Source organism: Trichomycterus rosablanca, chromosome 1 (genome assembly GCF_030014385.1).
Source record: "Trichomycterus rosablanca isolate fTriRos1 chromosome 1, fTriRos1.hap1, whole genome shotgun sequence".
NCBI classification, from domain to species: domain Eukaryota; kingdom Metazoa; phylum Chordata; class Actinopteri; order Siluriformes; family Trichomycteridae; genus Trichomycterus; species Trichomycterus rosablanca.
This window is the reverse complement of record NC_085988.1, coordinates 27763759-27790189: the sequence shown is the minus strand read 5'-3', so window position 1 is coordinate 27790189 and position 26431 is coordinate 27763759. Positions and strand designations below refer to the sequence as shown.

General features: G+C 37.9%; 2 protein-coding genes and 1 long non-coding RNA gene across 3 annotated transcripts; 1 reads left to right on the top strand and 2 right to left on the bottom strand.

Annotated features, from left to right (window-relative positions):
* Positions 1-1258: 1258 nt before the first annotated feature.
* On the bottom strand, positions 1259-14725 carry uevld (UEV and lactate/malate dehyrogenase domains). Its single transcript, XM_063001378.1, has 12 exons — positions 14684-14725; positions 14431-14515; positions 12120-12185; positions 11085-11248; positions 10281-10425; positions 9048-9139; positions 8799-8904; positions 7327-7497; positions 4777-4950; positions 3323-3410; positions 3050-3173; positions 1259-1540 (listed from the first exon to the last, which is right to left on the bottom strand). Exons 1-12 carry the CDS (start codon positions 14723-14725, stop codon positions 1376-1378), a joined length of 1422 nt encoding a protein of 473 aa, XP_062857448.1. The 3' UTR covers positions 1259-1375.
* A 400-nt stretch (positions 14726-15125) lies between these two features.
* LOC134320068 (uncharacterized) lies at positions 15126-25972 on the top strand. The gene is made up of 3 exons (XR_010013602.1): positions 15126-15267; positions 25619-25665; positions 25904-25972. It is a non-coding gene; the product is annotated as an uncharacterized LOC134320068 (long non-coding RNA).
* Positions 18901-24777, bottom strand: spty2d1 (SPT2 chromatin protein domain containing 1). The gene is made up of 6 exons (XM_063001358.1): positions 24295-24777; positions 23640-23754; positions 22128-23549; positions 20216-20372; positions 19780-19857; positions 18901-19285 (listed from the first exon to the last, which is right to left on the bottom strand). The coding sequence occupies exons 1-6, from the start codon at positions 24352-24354 to the stop codon at positions 19183-19185; spliced, it is 1935 nt and encodes a 644-aa protein (XP_062857428.1). The 5' UTR covers positions 24355-24777; the 3' UTR covers positions 18901-19182.
* Positions 25973-26431: the final 459 nt, after the last annotated feature.

Sequence of the window (26431 nt, the reverse complement as noted above, 5' to 3'; positions counted from 1 at the left end):
GGACTGTGGGAGGAAACCGGAGCACCCGGCGTAAACCCACAAAGACACGGGGAGAACATGCAAACCCCACACAGAAAGGACCCGGACCGCTCTACCTGGAAATCAAACGCAGGACCTTCTTGCTGTGAGGCGACAGTGCTACCCACCGAGCCACAATGCTGCCCAGACACCTGAATATTAGCTTGTTGGACATCTCGGTGCAAAACCATGACCCCTTTCCTCTTTTTGGTTGTTATTTCTTCCATTCGTTTTGGGCAGACTTTCCACAAAATGTTGGAAATCCTGCAAGAATGTGTGTCCATTCGGTCAAAAGCATTTGTAACATCAAGAACGATTAATGGGCAAAAACGCCCGACTTGCAATTCATGTTGCACTTCCTTACAGAAGTGTTGACTGGAGATGAGGCCATTGCTATTCGCAGGTCATTGAAGTTCATCCACACCATAATAGTTATATTACATCTTTATGGACCTTGCTTTAAGCAAGCCACAGCACAGCCATGCTAAAAGAAATGACCATAAGACCAAAATTGTAGCTATAACATTGGAAGCAATGCATTCATTGTACATAATTGATGTTATACACCTGTTAGTAATGGGTTTCGCTGTATCCTACTAACTCAACATCAGGAGGGGTGTCCACATACTTTTTCGCATATTGTGTATCTTTGGGGCTTTGCCATTTATGGGGCTTTAACCAACTAATGGTTCATACATACTGGTCAATGCAAATGTTTTGACACTCCTGGTCAAATTCCATGTTTATGTTGATTCTATAAGTGAAAACTTCTACACAGAATAAATCACACAAATACAAATAAATAAATGTTCTATACTGCTTGGACATTACACATGCCCCAAATGTGTTATATTTAGCAAATAAATATAAAATGTATAAATGTTTCAAAAAATAGCCTTGTGGTGCTTAAAATATTGCATAAGAACCCATATACCACCCACCCAACCTGTGAAAGTTCAGGCTACTGGCAAAAAAATGCTTAACAATGTTTTAAACATTACATATAAAAATAAGTAGTAATAGTAATAAGTAGTACTTCTGATTAAGGCTATCACATGTTATTTGAGTGCAATGACTTCACTAATTGTAATTCTTTTCCTTTTGACATATTCTCTTACTGTTCTGTTGGAACAGGAGTTAAAGCACTTCGGAAGAAAAACTTTTAGTTTAGCACAAACATCACATGCAATTGTGTACTTGGCTGCTTTGCATTAGTAGATTTGTTAGAAGGCACCATGCTTGTGATTAAGCAGAATTTATAGTGAAAATGTGAATCTGGATGATCTGAACACCATGATGCTACTGTTGTTTTGAATCTTTCCGCTGGTAATGTGAGTGTAATGTTTGAGGTAATGGGTTATATATTGAGCTGCTTAAAGAAGTTGCTAAGAGATGTGACACTTTCCCTGAGTTTGGCATCGTCTTCAGTGCTGAGAGTCGTTCCTGCCAGGCGGGTGGATCCATTTGCTCCCAGCACGCAGGGCAAACTTAAAAACACCTCAGAACCGATGCCTCCCCATCCCTAAAAAAACAACAACCACACATTAGGTTTCAACACAACCTTGCATAATAGAAAACAAAAGAAAAGGTGCACACTACAATAAGCTCATGTGGTATTACTTACATCAAAATCAATTTATTTTAATTATTCGTTTGCCAAGCATTTATTTGTTACGCTGTTAACGCTGGTGGCTGAAGCCTCACAATGGATTGGTGTTATATCCAGAATTTGTTACTGCACTGTTCCCAGTGATTTTGGGGAAACCGACCCACCATGACCCTGATCAGGATAAAGCAGTGGTAAACGATGAAATGATGATAGCTGGATTTTTTTTTAATTAATGCTAGTTTTTAAAATTTAAAGAATCTGCGATTTGTTAATTCTGTTGAATCTTTTTTTTGACTGGAAACAGTAGAAATAAAAAGATTTACAGTGTTTTCACTGTAAATGTAAATATAAACACATTTAGAATTTGATGCCTGCAAAACTTAGAAAAGCTGGGATAATTGAATAAGTGAAAGCTGGGATTGTTTGTTTATTAGGATTTTAACGTCATGTTTTACACTTTGGTTACATTCATGACAGGAACGGTAGTTACTCATTACACAAGATTCATCAGTTCACACAAGGTTATATCAAACACAGTCATGGACAATTTAGTGTCTCCAATTCACCTCACTTGCATGTCTTTGGACTGTGGGAGGAAAGAGGAGCGAAAGCTGGGATAAACTGATCAGTGAAAACACTGGAAATCTGAAAATGTATCAGTTAAATAAAAAGTCAAGAAAATTAACAAATTACAGATTCTAAATTCTTAATTTACAACATTTTACATCATGGGGCTTGTAAATAAATTATGGCAATATTGGATAAACTCTTTGCAGTGTTGTTCCCAGACAGATTAATCTACAATTAATCTAATTATTTAAATGCCTATTGTTTTAAATTGATGTTTAAATATCTTATGCATTTAAAAGTGCTCTCAAATAAGATGTAAGCCTGTGATGAGTTTGATCTTGATATTTCAGTATAAATTCGATTGAAATGTCATGGAAATCCAATAATTAAAAGAAGCAGTAACCCTGCCCACTACGCTCTAAGTTTTATAACATATAGTGTGAGTATAACATATAGCAGGCTACTAGATTTAAACACCTAACTTGCCAAACCATGTCTATATGGACTTCACTATGTGCACAAGGCAACAGGTATGCTAGAACAGGAACGGACCTTGCCTGTAGTGTTACCAAAAACTTAGAAACACAATTTATTTTATATCACAAACATAATATAACACAATATAACACAAACATAATAATTAGGGGGTTGTGTTCAAATATTTGGTCATATGAGACACGCTGGACGTTGTCATTTAATGTTTCATAGATGCGTTACCTAATCAACCAATAACAGAATTATAGAGCTTACATGTTACTGTAGCACAAAGCTTAGAATAAAGCTACACAGAAAAAATGAATCTTTCAGTCTGCCGTTTGCCAGTATAGAAGTTAGAAGGTTAAGGTGACTGACCTGAGCCAGAGTGGTGATGGAGTGGATTTTTCTCTGGTCTGTAAGGATAGTGTGTGTGATGTCAGCGATGGACAGTCCCACTGACCACGACCTCTGACCTCTCCCCTTTATCAACTCTAACCCCCTACAGAGTGTAAATCAGTGGATCATAGTTTAATTATCATACTACAAACACTGCACAAATACACATAAACACACTAAAGATGCATCTGATTTTTCTTCTATACAACATCCTCATCCATGTGCTTGCAGTGCAATACTCAGCCCTCGTACCTGTCTATTAGTGGCCTTGTGGAGTTAGACACTGGAACCAACACTTGGGGCTTGTCCCCACCATGGCCTACATTACTCCATACAGCAACTAAAAAAGAATAAAAAATATCAATTAAGGAGTCAGATCAAACAGGTCTATACAGAAGCACATATACACCAGGCAATTTAACCAGTTAGTTAACGCATTAAACTCCCCCGACCTGCAATATCTACAATACAAGAAGTCATGTATAGACATCTGAGGAACCAATGTATACAGGGTGTCCCTAAAGTCTGGACACATAGAGAATATCACTAATTATAACTAACTATACGTTTACTAAAATACACACACATACATATTGAATCACAAATAGTGGAAACATGTAGAAGATGATTGTGGCTGTGATTAATATTCTAATAAAATAAAATGCTGTTAAAAAATTGATTGAAATGTATTGAAAATATGCATTTTGCCTATGCGTCCAGACTTTAGGGACACCCTGTAGTTTGGAATCTTTACTTTACTTGTACTGTACTTTCTAATCAGTACAGTCAGCCTTTTAGTTTTTTTATTTAATTATACTAATACATATTTCAGTGATTCAGCATTATAGCCGTGCTCAGGTGGTGCAGTAAATTACACTAACCCACCATTACTGGGATACAGGGTTTAAATACCAGCAGTACCATCAACCGGTTGAGAGTCTACATACAGACATGACTGGCAATGTGGATTTATTCCATGACTGGAATAAACAGATCTTACACACAATGTTTTGGAAAGTGGAAGTAACCCATTGTCTCCAGAGAAAACACACATGTAAATGAAAAAATATGCGAAACACCTCATAAACATTGACCAAAAACAAAAACCAAACCCAGATTTATAGAACCCATGTGGCTCTGCTGGACTCATTCTAACAACTGTGCTTATACGATTATTTAAACTTGTGAGGAGTTTAGGTGATAAAAGTACTCCTGAAGTAAAAATCATGATTTTTAAATCTCCTCTTGGTTGGCTGATTCTGGTTATATATACTATATGATCAAAATTATGTGAATACACCTGCTATTAATCAAGTTGCTAACAACATGCTACATGCTTTCTACTTTGTGGCAACAGTTTACTTTACTGTTTCTACATGACTGGGTCCCGGCACAGAGCAAAATCCATTAGTGCATTATTTGACTGGTGTGCAAAAACTGTGCCTGCACTGAGACCTCACCTCAACCTCATTTGATTCACCGTAGGCACAGGTCAGACCGTTTTGTCCAACATCACATGTTCTATTGACTGAATAGACTGAAATTCCCAGAAGCGTGGAAACTCAGCATTCATGTCAGTGGTTTTGAAATGGGATGTCCAGCAAGATAACGATCAGGTGTTCACATACTTTTGCCTATATAGTACAGGTTTTGAGACAGGTCACAGAAATAGCAAAACAGCATGAGAAAATGTAAGCTGATCCTACCCTTGTTGTCGGAAAGTTCTCCAATAACCCATGCTTGTTTGTTTATGTTGTTGGCCAGCAGTGCAGTGTTAATGATGTGAGTGAGCCTCTCAGATTCCAGGTTACAACCTGCACCAATCACGTGTGTCGGTGGCAGGCCACTCTGTCTCCATGCCACATGGGTCATTATGTCCACTAAAAACAAAAACAGTTCACGTATTACATTTAAAACTCATACAGGTGTTCTTTTCTTACTTCAGGAAAACAAGTCACAAATAAAACTGTAAACATGTATACACTATTATATTATACTATTATATTTCACCATGACTCTGCCCCTGTGCACAAAGAAAAATCAACATAACCATGAACATTAGTTACAGTGTATCACAAAAGTGAGTACACCCCTCACATTTCTGCAGATATTTAAGTATATCTTTTCATGGGACAACACTGACAAAATGACACTTTGACACAATGAAAAGTAGTCTGTGTGCAGCTTATATAACAGTGTAAATTTATTCTTCCCTCAAAATAACTCAATATACAGCCATTAATGTCTAAACCACCGGCAACAAAAGTGAGTACACCCCTTAGTGAAAGTTCCTGAAGTGTCAATATTTTGTGTGGCCACCATTATTTCCCAGAACTGCCTTAACTCTCCTGGGCATGGAGTTTACCAGAGCTTCACAGGTTGCCACTGGAATGCTTTTCCACTCCTCCATGACGACATCACGGAGCTGTCGGATATTCGAGACTTTACGCTCCTCCACCTTCCGCTTGAGGATGCCCCAAAGATGTTCTATTGGGTTTAGGTCTGGAGACATGCTTGGCCAGTCCATCACCTTTACCCTCAGCCTCTTCAATAAAGCAGTGGTTGTCTTAGAGGTGTGTTTGGGGTCATTATCATGCTGGAACACTGCCCTGCGACCCAGTTTCCGGAGGGAGGGGATCATGCTCTGCTTCAGTATTTCACAGTACATATTGGAGTTCATGTGTCCCTCAATGAAATGTAACTCCCCAACACCTGCTGCACTCATGCAGCCCCAGACCATGGCATTCCCACCACCATGCTTGACTGTAGGCATGACACACTTATCTTTGTACTCCTCACCTGATTGCCGCCACACATGCTTGAGACCATCTGAACCAAACAAATTAATCTTGGTCTCATCAGACCATAGGACATGGTTCCAGTAATCCATGTCCTTTGTTGACATGTCTTCAGCAAACTGTTTGCGGGCTTTCTTGTGTAGAGACTTCAGAAGAGGCTTCCTTCTGGGGTGACAGCCATGCAGACCAATTTGATGTAGTGTGCGGCGTATGGTCTGAGCACTGACAGGCTGACCCCCCACCTTTTCAATTTCTGCAGCAATGCTGACAGCACTCCTGCGCCTATCTTTCAAAGACAGCAGTTGGATGTGACGCTGAGCACGTGCACTCAGCTTCTTTGGACGACCAACGCGAGGTCTGTTCTGAGTGGACTCTGCTCTTTTAAAACGCTGGATGATCTTGGCCACTGTGCTGCAGCTCAGTTTCAGGGTGTTGGCAATCTTCTTGTAGCCTTGGCCATCTTCATGTAGCGCAACAATTCGTCTTTTAAGATCCTCAGAGAGTTCTTTGCCATGAGGTGCCATGTTGGAACTTTCAGTGACCAGTATGAGAGAGTGTGAGAGCTGTACTACTAAATTGAACACACCTGCTCCCTATGCACACCTGAGACCTAGTAACACTAACAAATCACATGACATTTTGGAGGGAAAATGACAAGCAGTGCTCAATTTGGACATTTAGGGGTGTAGTCTCTTAGGGGTGTACTCACTTTTGTTGCCGGTGGTTTAGACATTAATGGCTGTATATTGAGTTATTTTGAGGGAAGAATAAATTTACACTGTTATATAAGCTGCACACAGACTACTTTTCATTGTGTCAAAGTGTCATTTTGTCAGTGTTGTCCCATGAAAAGATATACTTAAATATCTGCAGAAATGTGAGGGGTGTACTCACTTTTGTGATACACTGTATGTTACATGTCATTATTAAATAAATTAAGAAGTGTTTCTAATGTGGCACTTCTGTCCATAATGTCTCACCAGTATAGTGAATTCACAGAAATGCAGGGGATTCAGTTCTGTACTTGGGGATCATAAGTGCCAGAATTCACATTATTTTTAATAAAATAAAACAATATTTACATAGCACATAATTGTCACATTTAAAACTAAATGAAAAACGAAATCAAGGAGGTCGATATTTTATCTTGAGGGTGCTCAATGTATTAGCCAAATAGATTGTAGAGAAAAAAATGAGATGGTGAGCTCTCCTTCTGGCTTACATGCTAGCACTGTGCTGTGCTAAAGTTAATTAGGATTAGGGCTAGTTAGTCACTAGGTCATGGCCACATAGAGCAATAAAGTTAAAGAAGCCAAGTGTATAAACTGTTTAACTGTTACTTCATTGGATAATGAGTTTAGACAGGAGGAGCTGCAAAGGAAGTTTTCAAATGTCTTGTATGTTTTCAAAGTCTTTGTTATAGCCTAAAAAAGAACGGTGTCTAACTGTGTCACTGACCAGGCTGAGAGGCGATGAGCAGCACTGCGTTGGGACTGAGGCGTGCCAGGCTGGGGATAATTCTTCTGTACAGATCCACGTTAGTCTGCACCACACTCACATATGACTGATCATTACTCCATGCATTTGCAGTGACCACCAACACTTTGGAGCCTGCTGATGCTGACAGATCTGCAAAAGACGTATCACACACAAACAGGCAGTCATGCACTTGGCATTAAAGTTATGATTTGTATTTTACAGTCACCTTCCAAATCCAAAAGAACGTCACATATATATTTATATCAGTATAAATGTATTCATTTATACTACTTTCCAATCAGTTTATTATTTATTTATTTATTAGAATTTTAACACCATGTTTTACACACTTTGGTTACATTCATGACAGAAACGATAGTTACTCGTTACACAAGATTCATCAGTTCACACGTTTAATGTTAAACACAGTCATGGACAATTTTGTATCTCCAATTCACCTCACCTGCATGTCTTTGGACTGTGGGAGGAAACCGGAGCTACCAGAGGAAACCCACACAGACACAGGGAGAACATGCATCTTCAATTCACCTCAGGGAGAACATGTATCTCCAATTCACCTCACTTGCATGTCTTTGGACTGTGGGAGGAAACCCACACAGACACAGGGAGAACATGCAAACCCCACAGGGAAAGGACCCGGACCGCCGCACCTGGGGATCGAACCCAGGACCTTCTTGCTGTGTGGGTGTCTTGTGCAGCTGGCTTATGTAATGCGAGTAGGCTTGATGTGGCAAATACTATTTATTGTCAAAATTCAAATTAATCTAATTATGAACCACAATAATACAATTAATAATTCAAATAAAAAACCCATTATAAGGACAACGTAATGTAATGCACCAAAACAGCTGCTTTATATAGCTTATGGTTTAGGTACATTAAAGGAATTTATTTTTAATGTTCAGAATTCCCTGGAAAAGCTGCACTTTTACTATTTAGTACTTTGTTAAATACGTGCCCCCTTGCTTGATGGACAGCTCAAAACTTCCTGCTGTTGTGTAAAACCAATAGTCCAGTACATTAACCACTAAGCCACAACCTACCACATACACAGATTTAATCACTATCAAATTCCACAAATCGTTTCCATTTTTGCATATTCCGCTAACTGCAAAGTAGATGAAGCCAATAAATCAGAGGGCTTTGGTCGTCCCCCCTCCTAGTCAGAAACAATCATGTCTGTGTAGATGTCCAGACAGCTGATAGCACTGCTAAGATTCAAACCCAGATCTTAACGGTGGGCTAGCATAATAAGCGCCATCTTCACACCCTGAACACATATTCCACTTGCTTTTTCCTCATTACTCATCGATATGAAATTAGTTATCAGGAGTAACAATAACAAAAACACTCTTTAGAAACATTTCAGCTTTAACTATTATGTAAAAAAAAATTAAGCACTAAGTTTAATCTCAGGAATGATAATGTACCTTTTGAGACTTCCACATTTGGCAAATTGAAAATCTCCAAGTCCATTGTACCGCCTTTGGTTGAACTCTCCGTTATGTCAATCAAAACAATTTTGTCTGCACCACCCTAAAAATGACATAATAAAAGACATAAGACAGTGCATGCATAAAATAAACACTAAGACTTACTTTGAGAAATAAAAAAAGAAGAATTCACTACAAGGTAAATATGCATATGTGTAAATATGGTGTAAAATGTGGGCTACTTGCTTTTGCTGAAATACTCAACACAGCAGCCACTCCCAGATCACCTCCTCCAATCACTGACACCTTATTTACTTTCTGATCATGTCGAACTCCACCTACAAAACAAACAAGATAAAATTAAGTTCAAGTTGTACTGTTTTAAGGGCTCAATCCCCAGGTGGGGTGGTCCGGGTCCTTTCTGTGTGGAGTTTGCATGTTCTCCCTGTGTCTGCGTGGGTTTCCTCTGGGAACTCCGGTTCCTCCCACAGTCCAAAAACATGCAAGTGAGGTGAATTGAAGATACGAAATTGTCCATGACTGTGTTTGACATTAAACTTGTGAACTGATGAATCTTGTGTAACGAATAACTACTGTAACCAAGAGTGTAAAACATTAAGTTAATATACTAATAAATAAACAGGGGAGGGAATCATCATTGCTTGTAAATACAGATCGCAGCTCATCACCTTGTGACCATCTTCATAAGAAAATTGTCAATCAGTGTAAAAAGAACATTTCTTAATATAAGACCAGACTGTCATCAGTGAAAGGTATATAGCCAACACCTGTCATGATCTATGAGGGTGCATTAGTGCCCATGGCATGAATTGCTTGCATATGTGTAAAGACCTAGAGGCATACATTGGGATTTTAGAGAAACATATGCTGACAAAGTGACATTTTCCTGGGAAGTTCATGGTTAATTTAGCAAGACAATTCGGCCTCATTCTGTACACGATACAACCGTGTGGCTTTGTAGACACAGAGTGCGTGTGCTTGACTGGAATGCAGTCCAGTTCTGTCTCCTTTCGAAAATGTATGACGCAACACAAAAGAGGAGAATTACACAACAGCTTCCACAGACTGTTGAGCAACTGAAGTCTTGTAACAAGCAAGAATGGGCTAACATTCCACTTGCTAAACTGCAACAATTAGTGTCCTCAGTTCCTAAACTGATTAAACATGTTATTAACAGAAGAGGTGATGTAATACACTGATAATCATGCCTCTGTCCAAAAAATTTTTTGAATGTGTTACAAGGGCCAATTTGTAAATGTGTTTATATTTACAAAATACAATGAAGTTGTTTAGTGAAAACTTGGCGTCACCACCAATAAGATACAAATTGCCAGTATGGATAAAGAGTATAGATTCTAAACTTCATAATAAAGATAAGCTGTCCTATAAACACTGATTTAGCTTAAACAGAAGCATGATTGTACATTCTACAACTGAACATATTAGATTCAAACCCACCTTCAGTGATATTTAGATGAGAGTTTACTTGTGCAAGCAGCTCATTGGGGTCATTCCCATCTACTGTATATTTCATGCCCAGAGGTGGATCATTTTCAAACTTAGCAATCATCTCTTCCAGCAGTGCAATTACAGAGGACTTGGGCTGAAATTAAAAATATTAAAAGATTTTTAGTTTAAAAGTTAATTATAAAAGAAAATTATGGTCTGCTGTCTGAATGAGGATAACAAAGCACAAGAAGACATTTGTTTTCTATTGTTCCTCATGGTGCATGGCAGAGGCCTGATTTCATTCCCTTTATGAGCTTCTTAGTCGTTTAGTAAAATTGTTTAAACACCAATAAATAAGGATGCTTGTTTTTGTTATTATTAAGTAAAAGCAAAAAAAGGAGAAAACAGCATATAAAAGCTATAAATGCAATAATTTAAGAGTCTGGAGCCATGTCAAACAATTTTAGTGGAGATAAATGTTTACAATAACTGGCACCTATTAGAACCTTCTGCACAATTTATGGACCAATTTAAAAAATTTAATTTAAGGCTTATCATCATCTCTGAACAGTTAGATTTATCCAGGTAAAGACATACAATAAATAGCAGCATGATTCTAAACAGTGTGCCATTTTAATTAAATACCTGCAATTAATTGATCAATGTATTTATTACCAACTAATGAAAAAAAAAATTGTTTGTCTTTAATCAAAGAAATCCTGTATAATGTTTTCTAAATAAATTTGTGTATGTGCCAGCATACAGATGATGCTTAAGTTAACTGGTTTAAACACAGTGTGTAGTGTGCCATACATGGTCCCAGTTGTGCAGTGCAGGCAGGTGGATTCGGCCCTTGGCATCCACGTGCTTGCCCTCTCTAATCACCATGCTGGCAGTAGGGCGAAGCAGGCATATAGGTGGTGTAAAAGGAAACGAATCCAACAGCCACAACTGAATGGGCAAATTGTAGGACTGACCTGAAAGAAACAAAATATATATGTATTCATTCATAATTCATATCGTATAACAGTGCTGTGAAAAGGTATTTTATCTCTTTCCAATTTTTATTGTTGCATATGTCACACTTATTTGATTTAGACCATCAAAAATACTTTTAATATTAGACAAAGATAACCCAAGTAAACACAAAATGCTTTTTAGAATGATGATCTCATTAACTGAAGGAAAAATGCTGCTCAGCCTGGTCCAATCTAAAAAGTAATTGCCCTCTTGGCTACTAAATTAAGCAGTTAACCAAATTTAATCAACAATTGAGTTCAATTTCACTAGCCACACCCAGGCGTGATTCCTGCCAGGCCTGATAAATCAAAACATTACTTAAATAGAACCTGTCTGGCAATGTGAAGCGGGCTAGAAGTTCTCAAAAAGCAACACATGTTGCCATGTTCTAAAGAGATAAAACTACAAATGCAAAATCACCCAGTCTAAAAAGGGCTACAAAGCCATTTCTAAGGCTCTGGGACTTCAGCAAACCACAGTGCATGCTGTTATCCACAAATGGAGAAAACTTGGAACAGTGATGAACCTTCCCATAACTGAAGCAGTGGTCGGCTTACCAACATTTCAAGAACGTATCAATGACTCAACCAGGTCACAAAAAAACCCAGACGAACATCTAAAGAACTGCAGGCCTCACCAGCCACAGTTAAGGTCAGTGTACATGATTTCACAATAAGAAAGGCACTGGGCAAAAATAGCATCTGTAAGATAAACATCCATAAGATCTGTAAGTGCAAACCACTACTGACCAAAAAGAGCACAAAGACTCGTCTTGCATTTGCCAATGATTCAAATGTTATAAAACTTAAACATTTTGTAAAGTCTTACCTTGGTATTTAACTGGAACGTTGCCCACCAGTTTCAGTAGATCCTTTTGTGAACTGTCACTGTATGCTTTCAATAAATCAAAAGTAAACAAAGTCATTAACTCCAAATTACAGCAAACAAGTTATGAATTTGAAAACACAGTAATAAGATGTAATGCACGGTCAGTGCTTTATGCTATATACTTTTTTTTATTTTATTCGAGTGACATGTCTGATTAAACTATTCTTTCAAGAGCACACAATTATTTGTACACAGTTGTAAATCCAGTTTAATGTAAGAGGAAAGTCTGTTTAGTGTTGTGGTTTTAAAAACTACATTTAGGGAAAGTAAATTCCCTAACACAATAAATTTCATTGTGTCATCTTGAACTTTTTGTAATTTTCTTTCCAATTTTATTAAAGCCAACATCATATATAATAATTCATTTATTAAAATAAAAATATGAAGGTGCTCAGGTGGCGCAGCGTGATAAGTTGCTAGCACACCAGCACCGAGATTCTGAACTTCCAGGTTCGAGTCTCGGCTCTGCTACCAGTTGGCTAAGCTCCCTCTAGCAGGCATAACTGGCTAATGTCTGCAGTAGACAAATTGGCCTCCAGTCTGCTAAGATGGGAAATAACCGGATTGGGGAGGAGTGGGGCTGTGAAGAAAAACCCAGGTTTGGTTGCCCAGGGCACCTGCACAGGAGTGGGGAGTGCAGAGGTCGGGGCGTGGCTCTCTGCACGCATGTGGGTGTATAAGAAGGGATCAGTAGACTGCGCACACATCGAAGTGCAGGGCAGTGATAGCTCAGTGGTTAAGGTACGGGACTAGTAATCAGAAGGTTGCCGGTTCAAGCCCCACCACAACCAAGTTGCCACCGTTGGGCCCCTGAGCAAGGCCCTGAGCAAGGCCCTTAACCCTGTGTGTGTCAGTCAAGTCACCCCCTCCTTGGGCACCACTAGGGGTCCCTAGCAGCAGATTGACTACGCTAAATTGGAAGAAGAATAGGATAAAATGCAAAATAGAAAAAAAAAAAATGAACAAATATGAAAACAATCCTCACGTTTTCTGAAACAGATTATGTCAATTAGAGATTTTATGATTTTACTAGCACATTTAAACAACCACTTTTATAGCAACTGGGAACATTAAACTGTGACAAACTAATGAAAATGTACAAAAAAATGCCCTATTAAAAACCTGTAGTTTCAATGGATTGGATATTTCAATTAATACTAGGAAACTAATTGTGTTATTTCACCTTCCATCATGTTTTTAAACCATGTGTGTTTTGTGCAGCACAAATCCATGCACATAATGTTGTGGTTTATTATTGAGTAGATTTGTTTAAGACTTCCCGATTAACAACCCAGACTGCTGCAATATAACCAATACAATTACAGGCATTTCATTCATTTCTTTGTCTATCTTAACTTATTTAACTGTTATTCTATCTGTATTGTAAACCTGCCACTGTTTGTAATAAAGACTGATACACATATACTTTAGCTTTAGCAGATACATTTATCCAGTTACAGTTGTAATTTTACAGTTGAGAACAACTGATTAAGTAAGATTATAGCAATAGGGGCTGAGGTTCTAACTGTAACTACACTTAGAGCTCTAATGGAAAATTGGATTGGAATTTTACCTGAGTAAAAGTATGCTTCTTTACTTTGAAGTGGTTTACAATGTGCAAACAATTACTTCTACATGTAAAACAGTATATTCTAGACCTGGTCACTGTGTTGTTGATGTCTCAGACAGTCTGTAAACTTAAATTAAAACCTGAACAGTGTTGTTTATTGTTTGTTTGTTTGTTTTCATCACGATGAGGGCGGCACGGTGGCTTTGTGGGTAGCACTGTCCCGTCACAGCAAGAAGATTTTGGGTTCTATCCCCAGGTGGGGCGGTCTGGGTCTTTTCTGTGTGGAGTTTGCATGTTCTCCCTGTGTCTGCGTGGGTTTCCTCCGGGAGCTCCGGTTTCCTCCCACAGTCCAGAGACATGCAAGTTAAGTGAATTGGAGATACAAAATTGTCCATGACTGTGTTTGACATTAAACTTGTGAACTGATGGATCTTGTGTAACGAGTAACTACCTGATCTGTCATAAATGTAACCAAGTGATCAATGTAACCAATTGGCAACTGAACCCACAATAATCATTCCTAAACATGCATTAAATGATGGAGGAACTGAAAGCGGGTGATAATGACCAGGAGGAAATCCCAGACAGCCAGGGCGTGACGTCACTTTTTTAAGCCCTGAGACCACGCCCACTAAAGCCAGTCCTGCAGTCACGTGAGAGTGTGATTGTTTTATTACTCACTGTAAGTATCAGCTACAGCTTTCATATCAGGATACATTCGGTAAACTTTCTGTAGTTCCTCAATAGCGACATCGCGAAACTTGTACTGTTAAAAGAAATCAGATAATATGTCAACACCCAGCTGACTTTACACTGTCATCAGGTCTGACCGGTCTGTGCAGGTTATTTATACTAAAGCCAAGTGTTATTAACATATTTCTTTTTACATTTCAGACCTGTTATTCAGAAAACTACCCCCAAACACAACCCTTACCTTAGAGAGGATCTTTTTAACCGACTCGTGATTCAGGTTCATTATTATTAATATTACAAACTCCTGAGTACAATATTCTGAGCTTATCTTCTCCTCAGCAACAAACCAAAACTTCCCGAAATGAGCAGCTGTACGGAAGCCGAATGAATTAATCCGCACAGGTATCTTTGCCTCAACAATACCGCCGCCTATCGGTAACGTGAGGTATGTTTCACAAAGCATGATTAGCCAAACAAGTTAGCCAGGTACCATCTAGGTATTTTATTTATTTATTCATTAGTATTTTAACGTCAAGTTTTACACACTTTGGTTACATTTATGACAGGACATGTAATTATTCGTTACACAAGATTCATCTGTTCAAGTCTTTTTAATGTCCAACACATCTCCAATTCTTCTCACTTGTATGTCTTTGGACTGTGGGAGAAAACCGGAGCTCCCGGAGAAAACCCACACAGACACGGGGAGAACATGCAAACTCCACACAGAAAAGACCTGGGCCGCTCCACCTGGTAATCGAACCCAGGACCTTCTTGCTGTGAGGCCACAGTGCGACCCACCGAGCCACCGTGCTGCCCAACTAGGTAATTCATGACAATAATTCACTTATTTAACAAGCAAAACTAGAAATTTATTATGACTGCTCAAGTTTTGGCTATTTGGTAAACCAAAATCTGTACATCAACTACAACTCATTATACAAGGATGGACAGGGGAAAAACAAAGACCATATATACAAGCACCTCTGGAAAGGGTACTGCAGAATAATCAGCTTCTGTTATATTACTATTTTCAGTTTTTAGACCTCAAATTATGCAAAGGAAACAGGGTAAAATCTTTTTTTTTAACTTAATAGCTTAACTTAATAGCTCAAAAATCAATGTTTTGCTGGAATAATCCAGATTCCTTCATGCCTCTTATTGTTGCACTCTCCACCAGTCTTTCACATTGTGGTTGGTGCCACTCTGGACGCAAACATTTTTGTTTGACAGCTTGCAACCATCCATCTTCCTCTTGATTAAATTTCAGAAGTTTGCAGTGGGGTTCAAGTCTGGAGATTGAGCTGGTCATGTCAGTCTTGATCAAGTGGTCTTCTATCCACACCATTATTGAACTATGTAGCAATGCAGCAAAAAATCTGAGTTGGAGAACATTTTTAGAGCAAAAGGAATCAAGTTTTCTTGATTCAAGTCTGCCCAATTGCTGCCTGGCTGAAGCATTCCCAGATCCTCACTAATCATCAATTTTACCAGATTTCAAAGTTGGTGCAAGACACTGTGGCTTGTAGACCTCTATACAGTAGTGTTAAAAAAAATAGCAGTTAACACCATTAACTTGATAAATCACTGTTTTTAGTAGAAGTGATATTTCTACATAGCAAAAAATTGACTTGAAAGTGTAGTAGAGTAATGAAAACAAAACAAACCCAACAATTAGGACATGCATGCTGCTCGTTCTGAGTAATCGAAGCATTGATTGAAAGGGGGTTGTTCAAAATAATAGCAGTGAGGAGTTCAATTGGTGAAGTCACTCATTCTGCAGAAGAACGGGTGTCAATTTTGGCCCTTATTTAATATAGGAGGGTGGCAAATGTTGCACAGGTTGGTCATAGCGCATTTCCTTCTGAAATACTGGGTAAAATGGGTTGTTCCAGACATTGTTCTGATGAACAGTGTACTTTGATTAAAAAGTTGATTGTAGAGAGAAAAAACATACAGAAAAGTGCAGCAAATTATAGCCTGCTCAGCTAAAATGATCTCAAATGTCTTGAAGTGAAAACCAAAACCTGAAAGATACGGAAGGAAGCGTGGAACTACTGTTCAATTGGATCGAAGATTAGCCAAAATAGCAAATACTCAGTCAATGATCACCTCCAGAAAGATCAAGGAACATCTAAATTTACCAGTGAGTACAGAAGATGATTAAATGAAGCCAATTTACCAGCAAGATCTCCTGCAAAGTTCCGTTGTTAAGAAAAAGACGTGTCCTGAATGGGTTAACATTTGCCAAGGAACACATTGACTGGTCCAAAGAGAAATGGCTCAACATTTTGTGGACTGGTGAAAGCAAAATTGTTCTATTTGGGTCTAGTGGCCGTAGACAGTATGTCAGACGACCCCCAAGCACTGAATTCAAGTCAAAGTTCACTGTGAAGACAGTAAAGCATGGTGGTACAAAATGATGATATGGGATGTTTTTCATACCATGGGGTTACGCCTATTTATCACATACGAGGGATCATGGATCAGTTTAAATATATCAGAATACTTGAGCAGATCATGTTGCCCTATGTCGAAAGAGAAATGCCCTTAAAATGGGTGTTTCAACATGACAATGACCCAAAACATCTTGGTTACAGACAAACAAGATTGAGGTAATAGAGTAACCAGCACAATCCCCTGACTTCAGTCCCAGAGAGAACTTGTGTTCTGATATCTTAAACGCGTTTTTTTGAGGCAAAACCCAAAATTGCAGAAGAACTGTGGAATGTAGTGTAATCATCCTGGACTGGAATACCTGTTCAGAGGTGCCAGAAGTTGGTCGACTCCATGCAACACAGATCTTTTCTGTAAAGGATCAACACAAACTGACTACATTTTGTTAATGTTTTGATTTAGAATTGAAAGTGTAGTATTTTCAGTGCATTTGCATTTATGGAAATAAAAGTTATTATAATGATTTTGTGCTTTATTCGCTTTTTTAAAATCACTGCTATTTTTTTGAACACCACTGTAAGTCTCTGTCTAACCATTAGACGACCAGGTGTTGGACCACGCCGAGTACTTGACTTAACAGAGAAGATGAACTTATTATAGTCCTCTACAGTCAAATCCCTATACTTTATTTTATTTATTTTTTTTGCAAACCTGGTTTTCGCCCTCTGCAGGTTTGTAGCTTTGTTGTCCCCAATGTCTGCTGTTTAACTTAGAATTTATAGAATGAGATGTGCCTGTGAAAAGAACTTAAGTTTTATAAACACACATGCTGACAATGTTCCTGAGAGAAGAGCTGGCTCTTTGTGGTAAGCCTAACCAAACGATGGACTGTATTTAGGGGTTACAAATATTACTCATATTTGGCAAGGATGCCAATAACCTTAGAGCAAGCTAAATAATAAATCTATATTACCTATAAATATTAAATCAAACACACATAAAGCTGTCATATGTTTTTCAGTAGTTATCCCACAAACTGGGGTGTCATGGTGGCTCGGTGGGTAGCACAGTCACCTCACAGCTAGAAGGTCCTGAGTTTTATTCCCAAGTGGTGCAGTCCAGGTTTTTTCTGTGTGGAGTTTTCATGTTCTCTCTATTCCAGTGTCTGCAAGGTTTTCCACCAAGAGCTCTGGTTTACATCCAATAGTCCAAATATATGTAAAGTAGGTGAACAGGAAATACGAAATTGCCTGTGATGGTGTTTTACGTTAAACTGATGAATCATGTGTAACCTGTAACTACCTGTCCTATTATGAATGTAACCACAAGTGTAAAACATGACGTTAAAATCCTTATAAATAAATATTCTAGAAATTGAAGTGAAAATGTACACAACTATAGTAGCATTAAAACAATTATGATTAAGCTCTCTAATTTCATGGCAGTCAGACCTGTGACAAAAAAATAAATAAAACGAACAACTGAGCTGAGGTTTAGCCAATAAATGAAGTCTAGCACCAATTCCAATTGGTACTAAAATGTTCTAGATGTTCATTCCTCACATGTCGTCACAAAAAATGTGCAGTTTTTTTATCTAGATCTTAAACCTTAGGGTTATAAAATGTGATTTACAGTAAATGCCAGCATGCACCCAGGTAGAATAAAACAATTTCTGTTATAATAATTTGCCCTTAAAATACATCAAACTATTGTCATTCTACTAAATAACACCATAATTTCATTTCAAAAACATTTCATTGTCTTTTTCTTAGCTGTGACATAAGCTGACCTGAACCTGCTTGGCATTGCTGTATGTGGATCATGCACACTGCCCTCATAAACAACTCATTGAGCACTTAAGGATACTCCAATCATGCGACACTGTAACAAATTGTCTTTAAAATGCTGTAACAAAACTTGATCATGAAATGATTAATTAAGGGACCCTGATGCCATTAATAAGATACAATAAAAGATGACAAGAACACAAAAATAAATAAATAAATCACAGGACACGAGTTTATGTCAAATCACTTTAACCAGACAAATACATTGCAAAAATTGCAGTTTGTCTGTTCCAGTATTAAATAACACAATGAATAAAATAAGACTTGAAACCCTGGACAAATTAAAGCAGTTGTTGCTTGTGTAACCACATAACTGCAATACATAATCTATACTGATATAAAAACGCTGTTAGTAACTCATTATATATTACTTTCTCTAAAGCTCACCAAGTACAAATGGGCTCATGATAGTGCAAAACTGCTTCCCTAATTTGGTAACTTTAAATACATAATGTATGGATATTTCAGGCCTGTCGTTTGCAATTAACCTTAAAAATCAAGTTCTTTTGCATTTTGCTTTTTTAAACTGTTCCTTCCGTCTCATCTCCTCCTCCTCTTTATGCAACTCTTCCTCGTCTTCTTTAATACCCAAGCGTAAGCTAAAGCGAAGAAAACAAAGACGTGTTTAAGTACACAATGATCTCTGAAAACATAACCATCTCGATGCAAAAGGGTTATTTCATTTACATTTACGGTGTTTAGCAGACGCTTTTATCCAAAGCGACTTACAGTACTGTGACAGTATACTGTCTAAGCAATTAAGGGTTAAGGGCCCAACAGTGACAACCTGGCAGTGGTGGGGCTTAAACCAGCGATCCACCGATTACTAGTCCAGTACCAATACCACTAGGCTTTTTAACAACTGCCCTATTTCAGTTTTCTTTTCTTGGCCTGGTTGTGTTTCATTTCTTCCATTTCCTGCCGCTCTTCCTCTTGATCCTCGAGCACAGCCATTCGAAGACTAACAACCAGCACAAAGCATGAAGCAGAACACATAAGAGGCACACATTATGAAGTGTGATAGTGGAAATAAGACCTGACCTGTACACAAATATTTGGAACAAATCAAATGAGCCTAGTATTGTTTATTTACCTTCTTGCCTCCTCTTTTTGCTGATCTCTCCAGCTGCTCTCCATGAACTTCAGTGCATAGTCACTTTCATCTTTGTATCTAATAAGACAGACAATGAGAACATTTGCATTTGACATGTATTTTTCCTTGAAATCCCAAAACAAAAATGTCTGATTCAGTTTCAAGCTGAATATTAAAAAAATATTCAAAATTTTACCACGTGTATTAAAAGTCTTGCCAAAAGTGATAAATAATAAATATTAATACGTTACTGAAACAAGAAAAATGCAAATATACATATTAATGTATATAATTTGTAATTAAATTGTTATAATAGTATTGTAGGATTAATGCTATTACAATCCTATTATAACAGTTTTATAATCCAATTTAGACCTTCTGTTTATTCAGGTTATTTCAGAGCACTGACACACATCACAGTTATGTTCTAACTTACTTGTTCCGATCATAGCCAAAGATTTCTCTAATGTGTTTTGATACTTCATCCTGGTCCTCTCCTTCATTGTCAATGAAGTCATCCATTTCTGAATCATACTCCTCCTCTTCTTTATATCTACGCTTGTAGCTGGAAGTAATTGGTGGTAGCCCTGGTACTTAAAAAGAAGGGAAAATGACGTATATAACAAGTACTCATCTGTGACACTTGGGGAATAAACTACTTGGACATGCAGTCTGCTGTTATTACATTATTGAAAACTAATCAAAAATTGTGTTCAGTCATAACTGTAAGTCGCTTTGGATAAAAGCGTCTGCCAAATACTGAAAATGTAAATGTAAATGAGAATTACACACTTACTAGCAACATTATTAGAAATACCATATTAAAACTGGGTGGGTCTTATCTTTGCTCCCACAACAGCATCAATTCTTTGAGGTCTGAATTCCACAAGGCAGTGGAAACATTCTTTGATAGTTTATGACACAACAGCATCATGTAATTGTTGCATATTTGTCATATGCATGTCTCCTGTTTTATCACATCCCAATTGTGCTCTTTTGGTGCCCTGGTGTTGACTATTGAAGCACACTGATCTTAGAAGGTGCATTTAATCACACTAATGTTGTCCCCTATTTTAACTGTCTTAATTCCAAACTCCAGCCTTTAAAGCTGTGAGCAAGGTAAGGAATAAAAGAAGGCGAGCACACAGAAGCAACATATTTGCCCAATGAGAAGTCCTAGCCTACTAAAGCTTCATTTCAGTGAAGTGATCACTCATCGATGATGTTACCAGTTGTCTGACCTGTAAGTGGCATTAATAAAAAGCAGATAGTGATATTAACATTAAAATGTAACATCAAATAGTAATAGACCTGAATGCACATGATGTGTTCCTGCTATTGCTGGGTAATTGCTCTAGATGTGAGGATGGAGGCATTTACATTTACTGAACTTAGCAGGTGCTTTTATCCAAAGCAGCTTACAAAATGTAATGCCTTGCTCAACAATGGCAACATGGCAGAATCAACAACCTTTTGAGTTACCACTGTCCTCTAAATGTGAGGACTGAGGCAGAGAATTTAAAACACATGACCTACATCACAGAATATGATAAAAAAATATATTTTGAAATAGGATACACAAATTCATCTTCAGTCAAGAGGTTTTCTACATCCTAATTCTTAATGCTGATTCAGAGAAACAAGATGTCCTTAAAAAGCTGACTATAATTTTATCATTTTAAATGTTATGGGATTAGGATAGTAGGAGCTGGAAATCAAGGACATATCAACTCATGTTTTGCACCCATATTTATGTTCATGGATCCATATAAGATGACTTATGTTTTGACTTGGTGCTTTATCATGCTGGAGGTAACAATTCAAATTGGTAAATTGTGGATGTTAAGCAATGCACATGTCACAGGCCGGGTTGGGTCCATGTGCTGTTTATGCTAAATTCTGACCATAATATTTGTTATTTGTATCAGAAATCAATGTTAATCAGACCAGACAATGTTTACCAATCTTTAACTATCCATTTTTAAGCATGTGTCCACTGTAGCTTAGAATACCTGGGCTTGGCCAACAGGAGTGGAACCTGTAGTCTTCTATTAAAGACCATCTGCATTGATGTTTGATGCATGCTAAGATGCTTTTATCTTCACTGTGGTTCTAGAAGGGTTAAGTTGCCATACACTCCTAGCTTACATCAGTGTGGCAAGTCTTCACCGAGTTAGCAAGGCTTTTTCGTCCATTGGCACTATTCTGAGAGAACTAGGGGTAATGATTAGCCAATTAATCAATAACCAACAAAGAAGTCAGTGTTTGGACAAAATGGACAGAAATCTGAGGAGCAAAATATCCCAAATGACATACTTTTGAAATGCAATTCTTCCATTATTTCTTACCGGTTGGTCTAGCAAAAATTCTGTGGCCTGTTGGTCCGATTATTGTTTTGGGGGCTTGGGGTGCTGAAGGTCTTGGAGGCATTCCTGGTTTTGCTGAAAAGTTTTTAGACGAAATGGTCTCTGAAACAACGGTACACTGTGGTCTCCCAGGACCTGGGCCCATGCCGTTTAATGGCCTGTTAGGCTTGCTAGGTCTATCTGTAGAGAATTGTGCCCCTCCGGGAACAGGACGACCCTGAGAGCTGCCTCCTGGTCTAGGCTGTGGTGTTCCTGCTTGTTTTGAGGAGCCACTAGGCACAGAGCGCATTTGTCCATTGCTACTTGGTCGAGAAGGGGGGGTCCCACTAGATCGTGGCACTTCTCCTTTGCCAAGCTTTTGTGTAGGTCCTCCCTTGCTCAAGTTATTCTGACTAGGTCTCACCTGCCCAGATCCTTTAATGCTTTGCCCATGTCCTGACGATTTTGAAGAGTTAAAAGCAGGTTCACGCTGGCTCCCAGAACTATTCATTTTCGCTTGAGGTAATCCAGGATGCACCTTCCTTGAACTAAGGTCACTTAAGTTTGTGGGCTTTCCAGCAGACTGGGGTCTGGGCAATGCCTGCTTAACTGAGGCTGGACTTCCTTTAATGGCAGCTTTACCACTTAAGGCACTTTTGGAGTTAGAACTTGGTTTAGATCTGTCTCCATGAGATAACTTAGCAGATTGGTCACTCTGTGAGGATGGCTTTGACGTTTTACTAATACCACTGGTTAGTCTCTCATTTGAGGACTTAGGTGATTTGCCTTCCCTGATTTCCCGATCGGTCCCATTTTTCTTGTGAAAATTTGTACCATGTTTGCTATCTTTTTTCCCTGAACTCTTATCTGTTTTACTGTCTCTTCCATTATCCTTTTTTCTAATTTTGTGCTCAAGTTCAAACTCTTTAATTTCCTCAGCAGTGCGAAGCTTCTCTTCAGTTTTCTTTATCGGTTTTAACTCAACCGGTTCAAACTGTTTTTTCTCAGCAAGTTTTATAAGGTCTGCAAAATTCATATGTGATGGAGCAGCCTTCGGAGGAGCACTGGGTTTCTTCTGGACACTACTCATTTTGGTTGGTGCAAAACTGCGTTCCTGAGGTCTCGCTGGAATTGATGCTGGAATTGATTCCGGAATTGATTCCGGTTCAGATTCCGGTTCAGATTCCTGTTCAGAGTCTGTTGCTGCATATTCATAATTGTCTTCATTATAATATGAATCATTATTATCCTCTTCACCCTTTTCACTTTTACGCTGTCTTTTCTTGGGCTGCTCTACAACAGGTATTCCATTGTAGCCCCTAAAGTTGTCTTTGGTCCTAGATGCCATTGCACGTGCCTTTCGGTCAGATTTTAGTTCAACCCTCTTAGCCAGAAGCTCATCCTTTTGGCGCTTTTTCACCAGCTCTGAAAGCAAACAAAAATCAATGTAATATCAAGGATTTAATATACATTAGAATATTGTTTGTTCATTACTAAACAATGCTTGGAAATTACCTTTTCGTTTTTCTTCTGTTTCTTTTTTTTTAAGGAAAGCCTGCACTGCAGACGAATTGACTCCTTTTACTTTTGGGTCTCTCTTTGGAGGGCCAGGTTGCAAGCTGTACCTCTTCTGCAGAAAGTAAAAAAAGAAAACAAATCAGATAAATATTGTTGCAAAGTGCAATATAGAATGAAGGACAATTGTGAAGGTCTTGGAGCTTAAAACATTTGGCATTATTTTCTCACTCTTAATCTTACTAAAAATCATGAACCTTCCTAACTGTCCATGTCAATATGTTGCCTGGCAAATATTTCTAGCTCAATAAAAACTGAAAATTACGAATAATAATACATAATACGTGTTCATAAACACTCTAGATGCATTATTTAGATTTGTTCATTACATTTTTGATATTCTTTAAATATCAGAGACTAGGCATTTTTAAAACAAAAACATCATTGGTTTGCCTTAAATAAATGTTATTTTATTAAATACTTAATTGATAAATATTCAGTGAACAACTCAACTATTTCTAATTAAACTCCCATATGTCTAGTAACTTAGTGAGTTATATACATAACTAAAATTACATATTTCACCCTTTAGCATAAGTACTGTATATGGATGGTCAGCAGTTAAGTCGTTTGCATACTGGTGTGAGTAACTCACCGTTAAAGAACTGAGGCCCTGCTTTTCAGAGGCGATGGACAGCACGTTGTGAAAATCCATGTTGCTGAATGATGTGGCTAACGAGAGAATATATCCCTGCTTCTGGATAATTAACTATGAAAGGCTACTTGGTCGCAGTAGATTTAGACAGATATGTTCATCTTTGCAAACACGACAGTGTGTTAACAGCTTCTATCAGTTTATTATTCAACACAAACTCGTCATCCTGCTGTGCTGTGCGAGAGTTAAATATCCAAGCACTGTTAGCAACCGAGCTAACCAACCAGCTGACTGGATTTGTCAACCGAAGTACGGGTTTTAAACTAAACAAATAAACGAATAAAGAATAACTAAACCAAATGCGCACTTTAACTGCACATAGTCGTCCTACGCACTAAAAGAAACACATTTCGCTTCAAAACAATTTAACATTTACTCGAAATCACGAACAGGCAGCAAACAATCTACTGCTCTCTTAGTGAGGTTTCTGCGCTCCGTCAACCAACAGAAGTTCACGTCACATCCTACATGGATCATACTGGAAAAAAACGTGTACGCTCCAAATAACATTGTGTTCACTACATAGTGCCCTAGTTCTGGAATTTGATTTGATTCGACACTCATGTATGAAAGCCATGTAATACATACGCATATGCACGAATTCTAGAAATGCACTATAGTACGTTTGGCAATGCGTTTTAGGTTATGGTAACAATAACATACAATTAGTAGTGTATAGGAAATAGGGGATAGGGTGCAATTTGGAACACGTCCTTACACAACGCATCTTCGCTGCTGAATGGGCATTTAAACTTTTACGCAATCGCTGAGCAAACGAATATGTGCAGTACATGGGTTTAACTACAATTCGCCCCCAAAAAACAACATACCAAAGAAAATTAATATTTATATTAATAATTAATCAATTAATATTTATTATTTTGTGATTATATATTCATTAAATTATGCTTATTGCTTTAAATAATACGGCTCATTGAGGAGCTGTCAAGTCTGGCAAAATAGCAAAACATGCTTTACAATGCTGGGGCTTTAAAAATGCATCATTTACTTTTCAAATAAATGTGATTGATTCTTTACTGATGTGATTATTGGATACTACTCTCCTTAATAAGTCTGTTTTATTAGGACTGGCAAAGTGGTATTAAATAAAGGGTCTGAATACTTTTGTGTATACGAGATTTTAGTTTTTCATTTTAAATTTATTTTCTTGAAACTCAAAAACAGTTTTACTTTGTCATTATGTTTGATTCAGTGTAGACTGATGGGTAAAATGGCAATTATATCTCTTCTAAATTATTTGCAGATAACCACAGACAGTTCCAGGGATGTGGACAATGCAGTGTAAATTATGTATCCTTATAGCTGTGTGCCTTCCCAAACCCTATCCAATCCATTAAAATTAAAATAGCTGGACCCCAATTGAGGATAATTACCTTATACAATGACAGTGTATAAGGTAATACACAAATGCTACAAGGTAATACACCTAGTGGGTAGAGCTTTGGGCTGTCAATTGAAAGGTTGCGAGTTCGAATCCCAGCTCTGCCATGCAGCCACTGTTTAGCAAGGCCCTTAACCAGAGGCACAGTTCAATGGCTGACTCTGTGCTCTGACTCCAGCTTCCAGACAAACTGGGATATGCAAAAAAAGACTTTCGTTGTACTGTACACCTGTAAATGTATATATGACAAATAAAGGCATTATGTTCTTTTCTACAGGATGCACCTGACTAGAATTTAAAGTGACACAGCAAAGGCTCTGTATACTTGTGTGAATAAGAGATTTGAATTATTCTTGATCGATTGAATTCATGTTTGAAAAACTGCAAAACACGTTTCACTTTGTCATTATGGGTGATTAAGTGTGAATGGCAGTTATAGCCATTCAAAAACAAATCTACAACACAATAAAATGTACAAATGCACAAATGTCTGAATGCTTTCTTAATTCATTGTATATAATATTTATTATCCACTACAATAGACATTTGTATTTTGATACATGTAATGTGAAAACATTAAAAACATACCTTTATCAGGAAAAAAAACATTTACAACACATTTCCTCTGTTTACTTTATATGAGCGGGCAACACATTTATTTCATGAAAATGCTAC